At 47.8% G+C, this 19401-nt stretch overlaps 1 protein-coding gene and 1 pseudogene across 1 annotated transcript in view; one reads left to right on the top strand and one right to left on the bottom strand.

Annotated features, from left to right (window-relative positions):
• Window positions 1–9845, top strand: part of LOC135901430 (neprilysin-1-like) — a 50999-nt gene extending 41154 nt beyond the window's left edge. The window contains exons 5-6 of the mRNA XM_065431224.1: window positions 1829–3502; window positions 7388–9845. Of these exons, the coding sequence (XP_065287296.1) occupies window positions 1829–3502; window positions 7388–7786 (2073 nt within the window). The 3' untranslated portion in view covers window positions 7787–9845. The remainder of the gene's footprint in view (window positions 1–1828; window positions 3503–7387) is intronic.
• A 150-nt stretch (window positions 9846–9995) lies between these two features.
• Window positions 9996–10175, bottom strand: LOC135901484 (U2 spliceosomal RNA; annotated as a pseudogene).
• Between the last annotated feature and the right edge of the window lie 9226 nt (window positions 10176–19401).

The following is a 19401-nucleotide window of genomic DNA, read 5'->3' as shown; positions in this document are numbered from 1 at the left end:
TGTTAATAAAGTATAGGTATTTGGCGCTCTTTGGCCAGAACTGGCCCTTGCGCCATTAAAACCCAATCATCAATCAATCTAAAGTATAGTTACGGACACCGATTAGCCAGCGTGGCCGGTCGGAGAAAGCTCTGCGTCGCTACATTGGCTCTTATCGTGTTCTTGAACGACTAAGCGACGTCACATACTCGTATGGAGTGCTTCCTGAAGTCACCGCCCACCGCTCCCGTTCACTACGTCAATCAGACACCGTTCACGCGTCCAGGTTGAAGCCATACCATTCCCACTGACCACGCCGCTCTGCAAGTCATTGACCATATACCTACTTACCTTTGTGTTTCATTATGCGACTCCCCGGCGCATATCACTAATACATTGAGACGATGCTTTCAGTGAGGGAAGTAATGTCCACATTCCTGCGAACAAGTGACATTGACTGAGTTCGTGTAAACAGTTATTCGGCGCGAGCAGGCAGTGCTTTTGATGCTCGCTGATGAGGAAGAAGACGACAAAAACGTTCTAGCAGCGACACATGCAGATAATGTCAAATTGAAGGCACTATCAGCGTGAAGGAAGAAGAACCTAAGCAATTATTCCAAATATTACTGTGATACGTTGGGGGAGAGTACTAGTTAGTCTCAAGTTCAAATTCGTTTTATTTGCAACGTGCCTATGCGGACAGGCACGAGCTAAAAGTGCGCAGGCTTCAGATGAAAATGCCCGCGGCACACCTCCCGTCCCTGGCTTTTGGCGTAGATCAGGAGCAATTTGCATTGAATTTCAACACAATACTCAGTAAAGACATACAGCTATCAAAGAAATGTGGCAAGCAGAAAACAATTCAGCGTAATGCATAATAAAAGTTAGCACCGAAAAGTTGTAGACATAAGTTTGTTTAATGTATGCAGGACAGCTTATCGTAACATTCGGCGCTCATGCAGGTACGACAGAATGGAATATTGCAGCATAATTTCCCAAAGGCTGCTTTGATACATTGTGTTTGAAATGACACCTCGCGAAAAACGCCAGGACAAATAAGCAACTTTTTTAAACCTCGAAGGTAATTAATTGTCTTGAATATTGCTGATAGGCGGGATTTTGAGCTTCTCGAACAGTTAATCCGATGCGCAGATGCATATCTATGCAGCGAACTGCCTTTCTTTTCAAGCATGAGTAATTTGTTTGTAATACTGAGTCATTCCCCGATTCATAAAAGAGTAATCTACACGTGATAAATATAAACTCGTGCAAAGCATTGTAAGCTGGAACAAAATTTTGCCAGCAAGGGCGTGACCTTAGACGAGGTTGTAATAATAGAACTCACGTGGAAATCCCAATCCATGTTTTGACTTAGCAGTACTCCAAGTGTTTGTACTATCTCTGCCAACTCAATACCGATGTCACAAATCTTTATTTGAATATCCACTGAGAATTCAATTTTTCGAGTATGAAAAAACACGGCCTGTTTTACGTGTGTTTATAAGCCGTCAGGTTGGTTAAATCCAAGCTTTGAAATGTTCTATATTGCTGTTAATAAGATGAATTAGAGACTGGAGGTTAAACCCTTTAAAGAGGGTGTTTGTTTCGTACGCGTGTAAATTATATTTCGCTCTTTGTTTAATGCGCTCGTTATATCATTAACGTACAAAATAATAATTACGGCCCCAGGATGGTTTCTTGTGAAACGACTGTGTTTATAGAATGGAGTGTTGAAGTGTTTTTTTTTCCTAGAGAAACACTGCTGGCGATGCTGCAAATAAGATGTAAAGAGCAGACGTGCAATGCCATGGACGCCGTATGAAAAATTGGCCGCGCGCTTTTTCCGCAGGCGAAGTCGGTGCGAACAATTCTATATGCACCGCGAAAAATAGCGGAGAGCGAATGGCAGACGCTGGGTGCGTTGTGCCTCGCCATCGTGCTGTTGCTCGGGGCCGCCACGGGGGCCGTGCTGGTGGTCCGGCACACGGTCGGCACGAAGGCGCGCTTGTGCGCCAGCGACGCGTGCACGGCCCACGCGCTGTGGTTACGGGGCCTCGTGAACCGCAGCGTCGATCCGTGCGAAGACTTCGGCGCATTCACGTGCGCCAGCCCGGCGAAGCCGTTCGAGTTCTTCGCCTCGGCAACCGCTGAAGATCTGCTCAACGCGTGGTTCGCCCAGGTGGGCCCCCTACTCGAGGGAGTTGCCGGAAGACTGTCCGCAGCCACCAAAGCGCTCGCGGCCTTCGGAACTTGCATGGACCAGGATCTGAAAGACACCGCTGCCGCCATGGGCGTGCTGCGAGATTTCATGCGAGAACGCCACATACCTTGGCCCGAAGCGCCGGAGGACAACGTCTCGCCACTCGGCGTTCTTCTGGACTTTGCCTTCAACTGGCGGCTGCCCTTTTGGATCCACGTGCAGTTGCAGTGCAACGTCCTAGGCGACCGCACCGCCACGCTACTGAGTGGCGGCAACTTCGTTCACTTCTGGACGTACTACCATCGGTTGGCGGTTGCCGAGGGCGCGTACGAGAACTACTACAACAGCTACGCGAGGCTCTTCGCACCCGCCGGCTTCCAGTCGCCGCGTTCCGAGGAAGCTAAGAAGATGGCCGCCATGATGACGGATGTTCTCGAGAAGTTCCTCGCCGTGAAGGAGCGGAAGAGGCCCACGCCGGCCCACTTCCGCCTACGAGATATCGCTTCGTACACACCGAACATCACTGTCGCCACATGGAAAGCGGCGCTGGAAGAAAATGTGAACATTCCGCCCGAGTTTACCGGCGCCGATCTGTTCGGCGTTAGCGACGACGCCGTGCTCACTGCAGTGAATGACTTATTCGTAAAGTACAGCAACGGTGAAATATTGCGTCACCTTGGGTGGTTCTTCGCGCAGGTGTTCGCGCCCGTGGGGAACATCTCTGTGCTCGGCGCGGGCTTGGAAAGGGGCGCGCGTTCTCGACGAAGTGTGTTTTGCGGCACCGAGGTAGAGACACTGTACGGGGCGTTGCTAAGCTCTCTCTATGTGGACGCCCTGCTTCCGCACGAAGCGCGCAGTGACGTCGTTGCGGTGCTGGAAAATGTGAGGAGGACTGCCGTGAAGAAGTTGGGCGAGATTTCGTGGAGCGACGATGCGTCTACGCTCACCGCCCAGGTGAAAATCGATCAGACGAAAGTCCGCCTGTGGCCACCTAAGTGGATGCTCACATCGTGGGGCCTGAACGAGATGTACGCGGCTTTCATGTCGCGAGGCGACACGTTCGCTAGCTTCTGGCTTGATGGATACCGCCATATTCGTGAGCTGATATCGAAAATGAGGTACTACGAGGCGCTCAATTTGCCTGCCAACTCGCTGCTACCTCAGTTTGACTACGACCGCCTGCTGAACACTGTCGCGATTTCCGTAGCGGCACTGGCCCCTCCATTATACTACAGCGACGGCACCCCTGCGATGATCTACAGTGGCCTCGGGTTCGCGTTCTCGCAGCAGCTCGTCAGGGCATTCGACAGCGCGGGAATAAAGGTGAGCGCTCCGTTGCGTAGCCGAGCTAGGAGTGGTTGCACTATTGCAGCTGTCATAAGCAGTGCGCACGTTTTGAAGCTACCCGCGTAGTGGAGAGCCCTCACTTTAGCTACGGTCGGGGACGCGCGATTCAAGTAAGAACAGGCGCTTCTTTTTTTACGTTTATCATCGAACCACAGTCGAATCTCCGTGTTGTAGCGTTAACAGCAACTTCTTCTTTCTATATTTCGCAGGAAAAAGTGTGTGCGGCCGGGGTCGGCTGCTACAGTAAGCGAAAGGTGTTGCGCCACCGGGAGTGTAGAACTTTAGACAGGATTATTAGCATAAGAAAATAAGTGGGATAGGCTCTTTCATGCGCGCCCTAATCGCAGGGGCCGCCGTCGTGTCGGTTACCGTGGACTGTGTCTAACGTGGAGTTCAATTTGGTGCTTTAGACGAGCCTCACCTTGCTGCAAGTTCAGAAGCTCGTTTGCTGCTGCAAGACAAGCTCTGCAGGAGGTAGTTTGAGCGTCGAAAAGAGGATGCTAGCATGCACATATTTTGCGTACGAGATTAGTTGTTGATAAGCCAACAGTGTAGATACAGTGGCAAGTCGAAGGGACCAGCGACACGTTAGGAATGCCATGAAATACTCAGCTGACCCAATATCTTGTCCAATGCTGAGTTCATGCAAGCAGCACGAGAACATCGTCTGCAGAAGCTGTAGCGGCTTCTCGCGGACGGAATCTCAACGAGGCAACTTGGGCAGTCACAGGCAACTTAGACACAGTCAATGTTCGACCATATCGCAACTTAGACACAGTCAATGTTCGACCATATCGCTGCTGGGACCCAAGACCTCCCAGCCTGCATCTGAGGCGGTGGCACTCGCCCCCTGACCTGCGTGTCGGGGGGTGGGTAGATCACCTTCTCCGTTGGACATTAAAGTTTATTCTATCTATCTCGACCATATCGCGCTTAAACAATCGACTTCGGTGTTACAGCAACTCCCTTAATTCAGCCGCAGCTTGACTGCGCTACTGTTGTTCCGCTGCTGCAGGACGTCAAACTTGGATCGCTGCTGCTACAGTAAATCAAACCATTTTGCCATAGCCCTGTCCAACAGCGGTTATCGCTTACCTCGCGCTCATCTCGACGAAGTTTCATGACAGGCAAATGCTGACAGCTAGAAGAGAGCATCATGAAGGCTACAAAAGAAATTAAAAAAAAAAGAAACTCTCAAGGGTTCCCTTTTACCTTCGTGCTATTCTCGGCTAGACGACATCTGCCTTTCGTGAAACGTCTACCTTCCAGAAAGCTGATTCGCCGTATCCATAGCCCCTCTGCTTGGAGTCGTCGATTGCATGTGTGTTCCTGGGCGATCTGCTAGCCACCTGATTTGCTCCTAGAATGACCGCCTGAGAAATGCTTTTGTACGGGGTTTGACCCCCGCACCAGGACAACCTTTTATTCAACTTCGAAGATTTCCCACAAATCCACATGGGTTAAGATTTGTTCCGCTCTCGGGTGAGTGGCCAATATTTCCCTCCCATTAACCTTTCTCTACCTTGCTGATTTCTGCTGAATTTATTGCTCGCTCAGTATGAAACTTTTACCTATTACATCCAACTTTAAACAACAGGGGTATTTCGTGCATGTAACTCAGAAAAACTCAGTCTAGCATAAAGCTTATGCAAGCAAGCTGCAGCATGAAATGCTGGATTTCTCCCCATTAGGCTCTCTATGGGTAGCACTGTATCCGGCAAGTTACCCCCGTTGTTGAGGAACTGGGGGAGGGGGGGGGAGGAGGAGACCTAAGAAATTAGTGTAGATTTCTTCGTGCTGCACTTTAGTGACTTTTGTAATGAACCGTCTGGTACTGGAAATATAAACTCAGCAGTTATCGCTCACTATCATTTGACTTTATTTTAAAGCGTAGGGCGCAGTAAACCGCATCTCGGGCCAACGTGTAACGTTATCTGTTTTAGTGCAATCTGTCTTTCAATCATATAAACTCATTTGTTTTATATATAGCCAGAACATATTTCAGGATTTCAAAAGACTTGAAAATGATCGCGGTTGGCGCAACTGGATGGGGTAAAAAATGACCCAAACTCATTGCTGGTGCACAGAAACAAAAAAAAGTGCAATAAAATGTCAACAGCTCGCGCGGAGCATAACTATGAGCTGTGCTTCGTTAACACCAAGGGAATTTTGTCTAATCAATTCGTTCACTATTATTAGTTAGACAATTGGCTGCTGTTGTGTATATAGTTTAGAGAACCTTGCTTGCTTCTTATAGAGCAAAATAAAGCGTTCGTTTCTCCTTTAAGTGCTAGGCAAAACGCATCAGTTTGGCTTTAGAAAGCTGAAATCACCCCATGCGGAATGAAATGCATGCTTGTTCGCCAAGTATGGTCAGAACATACGAAAGACTGGAGGAGTCGAAGCGTGAGGAGGGCGTGAGAAAAGCCACGAACGCTGTGCTAGAACGACTGCGTTTAATTCGTGCTGCAGTCAAGGAATTTGCCGAAGGAACCTAATGAGGCACCGAGCGAGGAGCGACACAGCGTTACAACTGTTAGTGCTGCCAGTGACGAAAGTACTCCTAGAATATGAGGGATTTCTACAGAACTTGTCCATTCATGAAGATTCTCGCAGCTAGACGAGATAAATCGTTATTGGAACAGAGTACAGTGCTGACATCGTTGCTACACAAGAAAAGGCTTCAATTGAAAAAGGCTCACAGAACAAACAGAAGCAGCACACTACTTAAATTAAGGTACCTGGAAGAAGACTAGCAGCACTGGCGAAAAAACAAAGGTAAAAGGAGTGGTCACAATCTGTTAAGGACTGGCACTGCTTTGTCTGCGTTTGGACCTGCACAAAGATGACCGCTAGCTTTCAATTGACACAGTACCGCCTTCGTTTGTTTCATTGCAAACGCTAAATATATGTTTTTGGGAAAACGTCTCATTTGCACCTCAGTTAGTCCCCTTTCACCCATGCGCCCGTCCGTGGCTTTGCGTTTCGTCACAGTTATAAATGTTTTCATTTAGAAAGCTGTACTATATATTGTGCCCATTCAAATGGTAGCAACCAATGCCCCTGGTATGTGTGTGCGCTAAAATACGTTAAAAATTAGAATCCGGGTACCCTTACCCTAAAATTAAGGAACAAATTGTGTGCAGTTTTCAGTGTTTCCTGTTGCGTCGTTATCAAGCATCTTCGGAAAAAGCTTCATGGTTTATGGTTTGTTATGATTGGCAACGGTGTAATCTAAATGGGTTAGCTCGCACGCAACTCAGATTTGCCTTTGTGGTTACGTAACAAAGCTGACCATTTCGACGCACCCCTTACTATCGCTTTGCAGGCTTCTCCACTAGGCGTTTCTGAAATCGAATGGGTAGTGAAATCAGTTGAGGAATCGAATGGAATAGACTAAGTAGTGAACATTGATACCAACGATGATCTTTATTATGCTTTGCACGCATATTATTTTTTGTTTCTTTCGAGTAACCTTGCTCCAAAATATATACGTATGCTTGAGACGTCTCAGAGGAAAACGTTGCATTTATAGGCGTGTACGCGTTTGCTGCGGAAATAAAAATCACATAGTTGATTCTTTTCCTTCGTTTGGTGCAGCCAGTGATTTCCACAAGTGCAGTTTCTAACGTGGCTCACTGTTTTCAAACCAAAATTGCTTGATAAATGGTCCATGCTGCTGCATCGTCTGAGGCGTGCTCTGCCTATATTTGCGGATGCGACAAAGCTCGGAGAAAATTGCAAGGTATTTATTGTATTCAGCCGCCGTATGTGTTGACGGACAAAGTGGCGCGTAATTTTCGACGGGCCAGTAATTTGGCGCCTGAAGTGGGCTTCCACTCGGCATATCCTTGCGCGCAGATCGACCCGAACGGTGCCGTGGGAGGCTCCTGGGCGTCGGCCCTCTGGACGGATGCCGTCGGCCAGAAGGCGCGGTGCCTGCACCATCAGCATCCCGGAACCTCCCACGACGAAGACCTGTTTCCAGAGGTGCCCGCCCTGGAGGTCGCGCACAGTGCCCTGCTGTCCGCGCTCGCCGTGGAACGGTTCGTGCGAACGACGGCGGACTGGAGCGAGGAGCAGGCGTTCTTTGTCGCCGTCTGCCACGGAATGTGCCATCCCGCGCGTCGAGTCACCGGCGTCGTCGCCGGTTCTGATTGCAACAAAGCGATGCGCAACTTTCCTGCCTTCGCTGCCGTCTTCGGATGCAGGGAGGGTTTGCCGACGAACCCCGCCCTAAAGTGCTCGTTCTTTCACTAAGTGCTTCTTTTTGAACCGTTTACGCGGATTTCGGAACCTGAACTTGCCTCTGTTACGCAACCTACAGCGGAAGTGTGCTACGACTACCCACTGCAGGGGTACTTCGGTAGCTTATTCTCCTGCCGTGATGACTAACTGCGAGACATATGGTGCTGTAGCCGACTGTTCTTTTAATAAGCTTTTCCTGCTTGTATAGAGATGAGCGTTTTCGTTTTCACATCGGTCGGCGAAATGTGTACTGTATGCAAAGGCTGATATTGTTGAGGCCTACACTGATTTACATCGCAGTCGTCGTACTTGTTTCTCGAGGATTCCGTTATTGACCATGTTGTTTTTTTTAGCACTTTTGAAGGCTGTCAGTTTACGGTCTGTTTTAATACTGATATGCCCGCGCACGCATTTGTGAAATGTATTACCATAGCGCCTCTCATTAGGGATAAGTGTAAACTACCGAGACAAGCATGGATAGCCCTTTCGAGTGGTCCTGCAAACAGGTCGCAGGGACAGATGAGGCTTAAATGACGTCTCACTTGCTTGCGCAAGTTTAGCGACCTCCGCGGTAAATAAAACGTTCATTACCATGTATTGTGCGCCGCTTAGGAATGTTTACATGTGACGCAGCGTTTCACGCCCACGTCGTGTCTGACTACTTTAGAATAAGAGAAACGTGGCCGCAGAAGAGGGACATCGTTTCGTTTTTAGAGCAAAACGAGCCGCTTAAGCTGCCTGCCAAATGCTGATTCTCACTGGTGATAGCGTCTGTGGGACGGGCCAACGGCATTACCGCCCACTTTTATCGTGCGTGCATTGTACAAGGGGGGATCAGAAAGTGTTTGCCTATATATTTTATTAGCCAAAGCGAGGTACGCACAGGTAATTACAAATATAAGTACTATTCTGCCCATCGTAGCACAATATTGCAGATGCCCCTGTGGTAGAATTCGTCCTGCTCGTTGTGGGGAACCATCGTTGGACTGCTGTCTTGGCTTCGTCATTTGCACGTGAATGGTTGCCCTGCCGGGAACTTCTTCAGCGGATGGAAAACATGGAAATCTCTAGGGGCAAGGGCCGGGTTGTATGCTGGGTGGTCCAGGCCCTTCCAGTTAAATGACCGGAGCTTGTCGGCGGTTGTGTTAGCCACACTTCGTTGCCCGTACGCCGCGCCCGAGTGAAGCCCAACGCCCATCTTCAACAACTGACCGCAGCGGTGTGTCGCGGAGCTACTGGCAGATAATGCAGGGCCGGTCCAAGAAAGGTCCACCGCTGGGAATAGATATGTAGACTTCACATTTACAGCCGTTATTTCAGCTAAAAAAAATTGGGAGAAATACTTTTTGATTCGCCGTCGTATATTAACCTGCAGAATATCCTCCACTTCCTGAGTCTTCGACAGTAATCCGGATTGTTGATCGATCAGTGAAGCTCCGTACAAATTGCAATGTGTGATAACAGTAGTTTGAAGGGTATTTTTGAAGGGTAGTCGGAGTGAGAGTGTTCTAACTTTTGTTCAGTTTGTAACTCATTTGATTTGCCGTGTATCGATAGTGACGCTTACAAGTACTCTGCGTTTATCTCACGAACATCACTTCCTATTTGCATACGATCATACATGCCGATCATCGTCCGATGAAGTTCCTTCTTCAAAGAAGGAAGAATCTTCATTAAAGAACAAAATAAATTTATTTCTTGGTTTAATATGCGATGCGCACTGTTTTGGTAACGAATAGGGGCAGCAAGAAAAGTCTCGCTAGTCTTTATAGCGTTCTCCGCTATTTGTTTAACAATATATAAGTACGTGACGTAGGATCGCGTAACCGTAGAACATTAGACCCTATAAAGAAATTCAACTCACGCGCTTCCATTTTATGGCTCCGTTATAGTAGTCTGCTAAAGGCTATACCCCATAATAAAATTGCAGCTGTTGGGACGCATCTTCTCCCACAACAATATTCGACATCTGCCTTGCTTGCGTTTCCTTTCTTCAAAACTCGGCGCTTGCTAGTTTTCTGTCGAGAATGCTATGTCACGCTGGTAACGTGCATGCCGTTAGTGAATTTGGAAGTACCGGGCTCGTAGCGTTAAAGAAAGGAAACGCAAGCAAGGCAGATGACGATCATTCTTGTGGGACAATATAGGTCCCAAAAGGTGCAAACTCTTACAGAAAAGCTGTTTACGGCTAGTTTCGACCAGATCGACGTCCGTAGACCGACAACCATGGGCGGATCCCGAAGCTAGTGCAATAACGGGCCAACGTGCGGCGTTGGTGAAGCAGGCTTCAAGCATTCTGCCAACTTGCAATACCAAGTTTAATATATTGCGTCCAAATACAACGCGTATCCGATATTAAGCTGATAAGAACAGATACTACACTGTGACACGCGTAGGCCATATTTACTTTCGCACCGCCCTCTCTTTTGTCGGCGTTCCAAGCGCTTGCGTATCTCCTTTCCTTTCCTACCGTTCTTCCGCGGTGGCGGTCCCGTCGGAACGTGACGCGTGTCTAGGTTCCTCCAGCACCTCTACGCGGCGATTCCGTCGTCCACGCGAATGTATATAAAGGTCACGGTAAATGAGTCCGTACTTACGTTCAAAATTCTGTGTCACCTCTGTACTGTACGCTAAACAGCTTCGCTGGTCATCCACTTTCACTGAGTAAAGTGAGTGAGTGAGAAAACTTTATTTCGAATCAGAAGGATTCGCGTCCGGCGAGTTAGTGGGCTGAGGTACCCGCCGAGGTTACGGCCAAGAGTTCTTGCCTCTCGGCGGCTTCCTTGGCCTGATGGACCGGCCAGAGGTTGATTTTCCAGGTTCGAGCTGAGCAGCGCGGCCTGCCATCGCGCGCGGAGGCTTTCGATGGGGGCTTCGCTCTCATTATCCTGTATTAGTTCCTGGCATTCCCATAGCATGTGTTCTAGCGTGGATCTGGTGCCACGCACTTTGCATCTATCTGTTCTGTAAATGTCTGGATAAATAGCGTGCATTAGTATCGGATTCTTGTATGATTTGGTTTGTAGTTGTCGCCACTGGACAGCTTGCGATGTAGTGAGTTATGGATGGGGTGGTGGATAAGTGCATCTTTGCATCTAGTAATGGTTGGTAATGTGACTGAGTGGAATGGGTCATGATTTTTTAAGAGTGGACTCAAGAATCAATACTATGAAGACCCAAAGAGAACGTTCCCTTCTAAGCTAAACTCCTAAAATTTTAAGTTTGCACCTTTTGGGGCTTGTCCCTCAACAATATTCGCCATCTGCCTTGCTTGTGTTTCCTATCTTGAAAAGTCAGCGCCGACTACTCTTCTGTAAAGAATGCTGTCACACAAATAACGCAAGGTCAGTAACCTGGTAGCGCAGCTTCCATAGAAGCCCATAGGTCCAAATCATAGCGGCTTATCGGCGGTTCATGAGGCTTAGCGCCATCTGTGGGACGAGGGAACACTTCCGGTGGAATAAAAACGCTGTAATGCCATCTCCGTTAAAAAAAAAAACAGAAGTGATGTCATTGTCTTATCGAAGGCGCGAAATTTGTTATGGCGGCATTTTGTTACAGCTGTATATTCAAATTCCCCGCCATTCGACTTTATGGGCATCCCACGCTGAAAGCGCTGGAAGCGATGCAGGAAAAGGTCAGCCTGACGGGTGTCGAACTTGTACCCCTGCGCAGAACATGCTTTCTTTGGATGCTGACGAAAGCTTTGAGTGCAGAGTGCTGGTCCCACCGTCGGATGCCAAGCACGTCGGCCAGCGCTAAAGTAAACAAATATCAGGCGGTCGTAGCTCATCACCTTTAAGTGAACAGGTTAAGAAAGGGTGAAGCCACTCACGCCGTCAAATTCAAACGAACGCCTACAATCAAAACAACACAACGTGTGAGGGGCACGTATTGTAAGAGATCAGCTTTACGAGCGCGCCTTTCTGCACAATTCTAGGGATGCTTTGCATTTATTGATAATGATATTTATTGATAATGATAAAGTACAGCTGTGCTTTCATTTCCCGTCACACGCATTTAAACTTCAATAGGAATTTTCTCTTCCTTGAATTAATCTGTCTTGTTTCAATTAAAAACGCCTTTTTCTTTACCAATGTTTGTTCTCTCCTCTCATAGTCGCGCTTCAGTCGCTGTTCCCACAACGACGCTTGCTGATGTCTGTGACAATTTATTCTGAACCACTTTTCACCCCAATCTTCGCGACCTATTACGTTCGACCTTGGATAAAGCGCAAGCCATTAGTGACTTGGAAAAACCGTGCTCGCAGCGTTAAACAATGGAAATGCGGGCAAGGCAGATGACGATTATTCCAGTGGGACAAGATAAGCCCGAAAGGGCGTAAAGTTTCTTGAGAGTGTACTCAAAATATCCGGGAAAATGTGTCGTTCGCTATGCGAAGCTAAGCTCGATCCTACATGGAGAAAAAAGACAGAACCGTCCGAACAGGGCCATCGCCTTCGCTCACACGAGTAGCAGATCCTGAGACACGAGCTCTAGGCTTAACGACGCCGCAGACAGCGAACAAAAGGTAGCGGCTCGACAGGTATAGAAGCGAGACCGTAAGGAGAAAGCACGATTACGTGCGTCTTACGACTCGCAGACAGCAGGGGTCGGCGCACGCCTCTCTGGCGCAACTCCGGAAAAATCTCGGCGTAGCTCGCGCCGGTTGAATAGGCACGGCTTGTTTACGGCTCACCGAGCCGAATCGCGCACGCCGGAGAGAGAGAGAGAGAGAATTCAAATGAACAAAAATAAACGTAGGCAGCCGGGAAAGTCAGCACATAGAAAAGGGGTCAGCTACCCGCTTCTTTTTAAAGTTTTTCTCCACTGGCGCAGGAGGAGATGGGTCGACCGGGGCCGAGAACAAAAAAGGAGAAAGCACGAAGAAACTCGACGCTGCGTGCTGAAAAGACGGATTGGGTCAAGGCGCGCGTCTTTGCCATTTTGCGTTTATGCTGTGCATCCTGCTTTCCGCGCACGACTTTCTACAAAATATAATAAAGGAACTACTAGCGTCTAGTGCCTGCGGGAGCTACAACTAGAGGCCACCAACTAACATGGGAATGGTTGGTATTATATGGAGTTGCCTCATTTCGGTGCTGCAGGCTTCAAACGGCTTTTTTAATTTGAAAATTGGTCATTTTATGCGCGTGTGCGCAGAGACTTATGGCCTAGTTATGTTCAGAAAACGATGACTGGTCCGTAATTTAGAAAGATGAAAATAAATAATGGGCGCCACAACGGCGTCCGCAGCCACAAGCAGGAAAATGAGTAAATTATATGAAGTGCCAATCATAGCCGCCGACAACGGGGGGGAGACTCCGGGGCCCGAGCCCTCCGCACCCACATCATCTGAGGTTTCTTTTGACTTGCCTCGACCTTTTCACTTAAAATTTTATTGTGGCTAATGATTTGGGAAGTTACCGCAAGGAACACACGAGACAAAGAAAGTGACAACACGAAACTGTGGCTGATAGCTTACTGCATCATTGTTGGCGCGGACGGGCACAGATCTTAATTCATACTTTCACGTTATTTTTGCAAATCCCATAGTAGGCAGACAAGCGCATTAGAAGCACTAGCAGCGGCCATCTCATCCGTATTTTCTCACTCCAAATTGCGTTAAATTTCAACGCCATGCACATAAATAATATATTTAAATATATTATATATGTGTAAATATATGTGTATATGTAAATGTAAATATATTAGTATATTTAAATGTACACACAAGACAAAGTGTATTATATTTTTTGAAACAGAAGGAGGTAGCTAATTAAAGATTATTTCTAAAGGCACGGATAGCCCATGCGTAGAGTCCCGTAGTCACGTCTATCAGCAAGATGGGGCACCAGCACACAGCAGCAGCCGACCACGAAACTGGCTCGATGTGACTTTTCATGCGCAGTAGATAGGAAGGTACGCGCCTGTAAATTGGCCAGCTAGGTCACCTTACCTCTCTCCCCTGTATTTCTGTCTTTGGGCTTGTGTGAAAGACGGTCTTTGCATGATCGAGACGGACGTCAAATGTGCTCAAGGCAAGGATAATGGATGTCTGCCGAAGAATTCCAGCGTCGGTCATCAAGAAAGCCACAGAAGATGCGATAAAGCGGACGCAGTATTACGTAGCTGCAGGACACCTATTAGAACGCGTCCTCTAGGTAGCAGCTGGGGTTCAACGGAACTTACGAATTCATAGATAATAAGGGCTCACTAAATCTGTCGGTTTCAAATGCGTAACAATTTCTATCCTTACGGAACGGAAAAACCGCCCCTCCATCCGTCCCGTGAAACGATCGCTTTCAACGTAGCACCCGCAGCAGCGAGCGAATTCACCTGCGTGCTGCCTCTCGCTTCAACAAAGCCGCGAGAACAGAGCGCTCACGCAGCTCTCAGCACATGCCGCCTCATTGACACTTTGATAATTACGACAGTACTGCTCGAGTTAGATAAATCATTATAATTACCTAATTAAATTTCAGTAATGAAAAACTTACTGGCGGCTTCTCCACTATACTGGAAACAATATGCATTCGTTTTCTTAGTTTCTGAGTTTTCTTAATAGTTCGCTCTGTTTTTAAAGACATGGTGCATGGGACAGGGGACACCCTGTATAATTCACTGAGTAGACGAAATGAGGCGAAGCCGGATTCACTCAAAATCGGAATCAACAGCAATCATGCGCAGCAGCGCTTATACTTGGAATCGCAGAAAGAAAAAAGAGAGATACTGCAGTTTCTGCGGGAAGGCGAAGCAGTATTAGTGATAGCGAAGTATAAAACAACGTCACAAAAGAAGATTACACCACCGAGAGACGCTAGATTCATGGTGGTGCGAGAGGAGTCAGGCTATGACTCTCGTATAGCGCATGAAAACAGGAAAAGCAAAAGCGAGGTGCCGGAATAGTTCCCGCAGAAGTTTGGTGCACGGTAGTAGTAGTAATAGTCGGTTATTTCTTTTTGTTAACATGAAGCAAAAGAAAGTAAGAAAACGTACTACGGGCCGCCGTGTAACTGTGCAGTTACATCTCCTTACACCTGAACTGTGGCCAGCAGTGGGGTTGAGGGTAAAGGGACAAGGAGAGAGGATAGACGGAGAGGGTAGACTAGTGCGAAGGAAACTATATAGATAATGTGTACTGCGGCAATGGGTAAATAATAAATAAATAAAATAAAAGGTGCAGAAGAATGTCCATATCATCAAAAAAAGTTCGCGTTTCCGCCCGTAAGGCGAAGTACCGATTTGCATAGCCAATTAGTAGATAGCTGTACGAAGCAAGGATAGCCGTTTTTCCAGCCGTATAAGCTGGTAAACATTCGTTTACTAACCAAAATAACAATGATAGGGTATGTAAGCGTGACTCAACGAGGACGTAGAAGGAAACAGACACACACAGACAGCGCTATATTTGTGCGTCTGCCTCTTTCTACGCCCTTGTTCAGTCACGCTTACACATTCTATCATAAATTCAAACCAACTAGCCCGCCAACGTGTTTCAACTAAAATAACAAGCACGGTCTCACGCGCGCACAGGTAAACATGAACACATCTCGCTCGATGAGCGCGGAAACTCGCTGTCAAAATGCTGGAGGGAGGAATCGCGGCAGCAGCAAGCGAATTGAACTTCCTGCATCCCTCGCTTCAACGCGAACGAAACGCCGAAAGCACTGCGCATACGAAGGTACGTGCACTCTGCAAGCATCGCAGATCGCTTTAAGAGGAAGCTTTAGCTCCAGTGCTCCTATCTAAATACATATCAAATACCGCACTAAATTCGACAAGGTTTGTTGCATTCAAAAGACAAAGTTAAAATCTAGTGACTGTTGGTTTCGAATTTTTGAGTTAGGTCGTCAATTTTTTGTTAAAAATTGCCAAAAATCGAACATTTTCGAAAAACGAAACTATCAAGTTTACAACTCTGTAACTCAACCACTAAAAGCGATAATACACTTCTGTGAATAGCATCTAATAGTACATCTAAAGCGGACAAAATTGATATGTTACACATGAATATAACAAAATTTAATCATAGGGAAATACAACTTTTGCAAAACCGTTGTAATCAACGTAACAAATTCACGTAAGATGTAAAATGACAAGATTGTTTTTTTACCGAGAGTATTCCTAGGAGTTTTTAACCAAGAAGTTTTTAATTTGTTTCGACATTTCTTTCTTTCGGTCCTTGACTTCTGATCCGTGCAACTTATTTTCTTTCGCGGAGTTCACAAAATTATTTTACTCCGTAGCGAATAATTATTCGGCTTTCGAGGTACGACATCCGTTTTGTGGGTTTAGTTGTCACTTACGTTAGTGCAATAAGTTCAAATTAAGACAGTTCTTCGTACTTTTCTTAAATCACTGACACTTCGTTATATTGTTTGGTGTATGTAAAGTGAGACGATCTTTCTAAATAGCCTGGATATTCGAAGTGCGACCGATGTGCAAATGTTCACCCGAAAGGCGAAGCATCGATTGCGATAGCAAATTAGGAGACAGTCATAATAAGTAAGGGTAGTAGCTTTATCGGCCATATAAACTTGTAAACACTCGCTTACTAACTAAATTAACAAGCGTGGTATCAGCGCGGACAGCCAAACATGCAAACATAACACTCGATCAACGGGGACATTCGCTGCTAAAACGCTGGCGTGTGAATGCACGGTAGCAGCAGCAAGCGAAGTGACCGTGCTGTCTATTGATTCAACTGAGCGGCAAGAACACATCACGCGCAAAGCTATCAGCCGTCCACCCACCTATACTGTGCCCCCAAAGCAGGTGGCTTTCAAAAGAAAGCCCGCGCGACCGCACGCGGCCGTGCCAAAGCAGTTGCTGCGAAGTACAATGCACCCTCCCCTCTTTCACCTCCCCTCGACCCAGTTGCGTATTTACACTTGCTAGCAGGTACAGCGGGGCGTGGCACTTGCGGAGACGCCGGAAGTTTGCGCGCATGTGCGAGTAAGAGCGGGTGCGAGAGAGGAAATATGGGGACTTTAGTTCCTTGAATATATGACCCTTCCTAGGCACAACGAAGGAGTTTCATGGCGTGTGTTTTATAGGTTTGTTCCTAGGCGTGCCGGCAGAAGTCGCGGGCCGCGGTAGTGGTGTATTTAGCGTCGCAAGTTGGCGGCTGGGCTTAATAATATTTATTCAATCGTCTTTGCTACCAATTGAAACAACGTGTCATTATTTCGCATTATTGGCGGCGCCTCCAGGACACGAAAGCGGCAACACGGACATGAAAGCTAGAACCCGTACTGGTCCGTGGATTGGGGCTCGCCGAGGCCTGAGCGTGCCAGGGCTGTATAAGATCGGCTGTCCGATATCGCGGACATCCAATTTTTTATGGGAACACCCCTGGCATGCTTCGGCCTCCGCGGCCCCAATCCACGGGCCGTCCTGCGTCCAGTTTTCATCCGCCCGCTACCCCTTGGGTACCTGGGGTACCCTGGAGATCCTGCGCCACCTGCTATAATACAACCTCAGGTGCTCTCCTGACGCCTCCGTTTGCCGGTTACATGCGCCCTCCCGGAGCAGTGCTTGTAAAAAATGCGTTCTATCGTCGCAACGAAAAAAGCGACCCACGACTTATCCAACACCAATGAGTACCTTGCCCCTTCAGAAACAGCGATCACCAAATGGGGCGCCCGTTCCCACTGCTTGACCGCGCGGGCAACCAGCGGCGGAGTGTAAACAAACTTGACTGCACTCCGCAATGCTGGCATGTCTGGGGGACAAACGCATACAACACGCACTAAGAAATCTCCTCCGTAGTGTCTAGGCTGGTCACATAATCAAGGAGCAAAGGCCCCCAGATTTTCTCTCTCGCAACCGCTGTTACTCGAACCTGCGCAGAAACGTCCAGCGCCGCGAGAAGCGCCACGCCCACGCTGTACCTACTAGCAATTGTTAAAATGCCATCTGGCGGTTCATTGCACGCGACGGTAGAAGGAGGGGTGCTTCATTCCTGCTTACCCTTACGCAGTTGCGAATGTCTGCTCACCCTCGCACGCTCACTCCCACATAAAGCATACGGCGCGTTGCGACGGTGTTATCGCCATTGAACTTTACACCGAGTATCACTGCGACAGGGCGAAAATTCGCCTTGAGTGTCCATATAGTTGATATCGCAATAAAAAAATGCGACGCCAGGCACGCGCCAGTAGAGCGCGGGCGCCTGATCGGTGGCCGTCACTCATGTATGGACTATGGGCTGCGTCGTTCAGAGAAGAGCGACTACGGAGCGATGGCGTTGATACTCAGGACCAGGCTAAAAGAAATAGCATATTATACCAGTTTGCGCTGAAGTTTGCTTCGCTGCAGTACGTGGTGCTAAACGACGAAGCCTACGCACAGTATAGCGGTGAAGCATACGAAGAGTAGGAGGGGGCGATGTCACGGGGCATAGTAATGAGTTGTCTTATTATTGATCGAGAATGACGTCGATGGAGCGACGAAGGCGCTATTACTACAACGGCATGATGAGAATGAAATAACGTTAGTCAATTGATGAAAGTGGTAACACGACAGCGTGACGACGAAGGTGCGACAATGTATGATGACAACTGCGTGCGACGATTATGGCGTCATGACGACGGCGTTGCATGAATATCATGGCGAACTTGGAATGGTGACGATGCAACGACTGTGACGGCATCACAACACTGTGTGATGGCGACATAATGACCATGATGGTATGACAACTGGATGAGGACAATGGAATGACAAGTGTGTGACAACAAAGGTGTGACAACGACCGTGTAAGCAAGTCTGCATGATGGTGACGATGCGACTACGAAGGCCTGACGAGAGTGGGATGACGAAATGGGAGTGACGACCACAGCACGAATACGACAGCACGACTGCGGCGGAATGACAAATTCAGGACGGCGACGTAGTGACAATGGAATGACAGCGGCAGCACAATGGCGATTGAACGACGACAGCATAATTACGATACAATGAGGAAGAAAGATCCACGTCGATGTAACAACGAAGTCGGTGTGATGAAGACAGCACGACGGCTATGAGACTACGTTACTGCACTGATGACGATCGAGAACGACAGCGCGGCGACGACCGTATGACAGCAATGGTATGGCGCAGACTGTGTGTTGACGATGGCGTGACCATGAGGGCATGATGGGAGCCGGATGACGACGTTAGAATGGGTCGACCGCGATAGCATCGCATCAAGGGTATGACAAAGACAGCATGGCGACGAAGTTCTGATGACGATGGCATGGCAACGGAGTTTGGATAATTGAACTGTATTGAGTTTATTCTTCAACAACAAGGTCGCGAGGATGAACAGGCAAAAAGTTGCTTGTAGCAGCTTGAAGGGAACCTGTCCACTTCATACATAGGGCAGCTTTATGGCGGTTAAACAAAAGCAGACCTTCACATAATCTTCACAATGCATAACCGTCATACTAAAAGTAAGAACAACTATGGTCAGAATTAATAAGCAAAGCTTTCTTCGAAACATTTCGCACAGTTTTAAGAGAAAGAAAGGCATTGTGATGAAACGAAGAAAAAGACCATGACTTTATCATGGCAGCAAACGCCATCACACAAGTGAACCGCGTAGATTGCTTTACAGGCAGAACAGATACACAGAGACCATT

The sequence above is a fragment of the Dermacentor albipictus genome, chromosome 1 (genome assembly GCF_038994185.2).
Source record: "Dermacentor albipictus isolate Rhodes 1998 colony chromosome 1, USDA_Dalb.pri_finalv2, whole genome shotgun sequence".
Taxonomy (NCBI): Eukaryota; Metazoa; Arthropoda; class Arachnida; order Ixodida; family Ixodidae; genus Dermacentor; species Dermacentor albipictus.
Note: the sequence above shows the minus strand (reverse complement) of the source record. Positions and strands in the feature narration are given on the sequence as shown.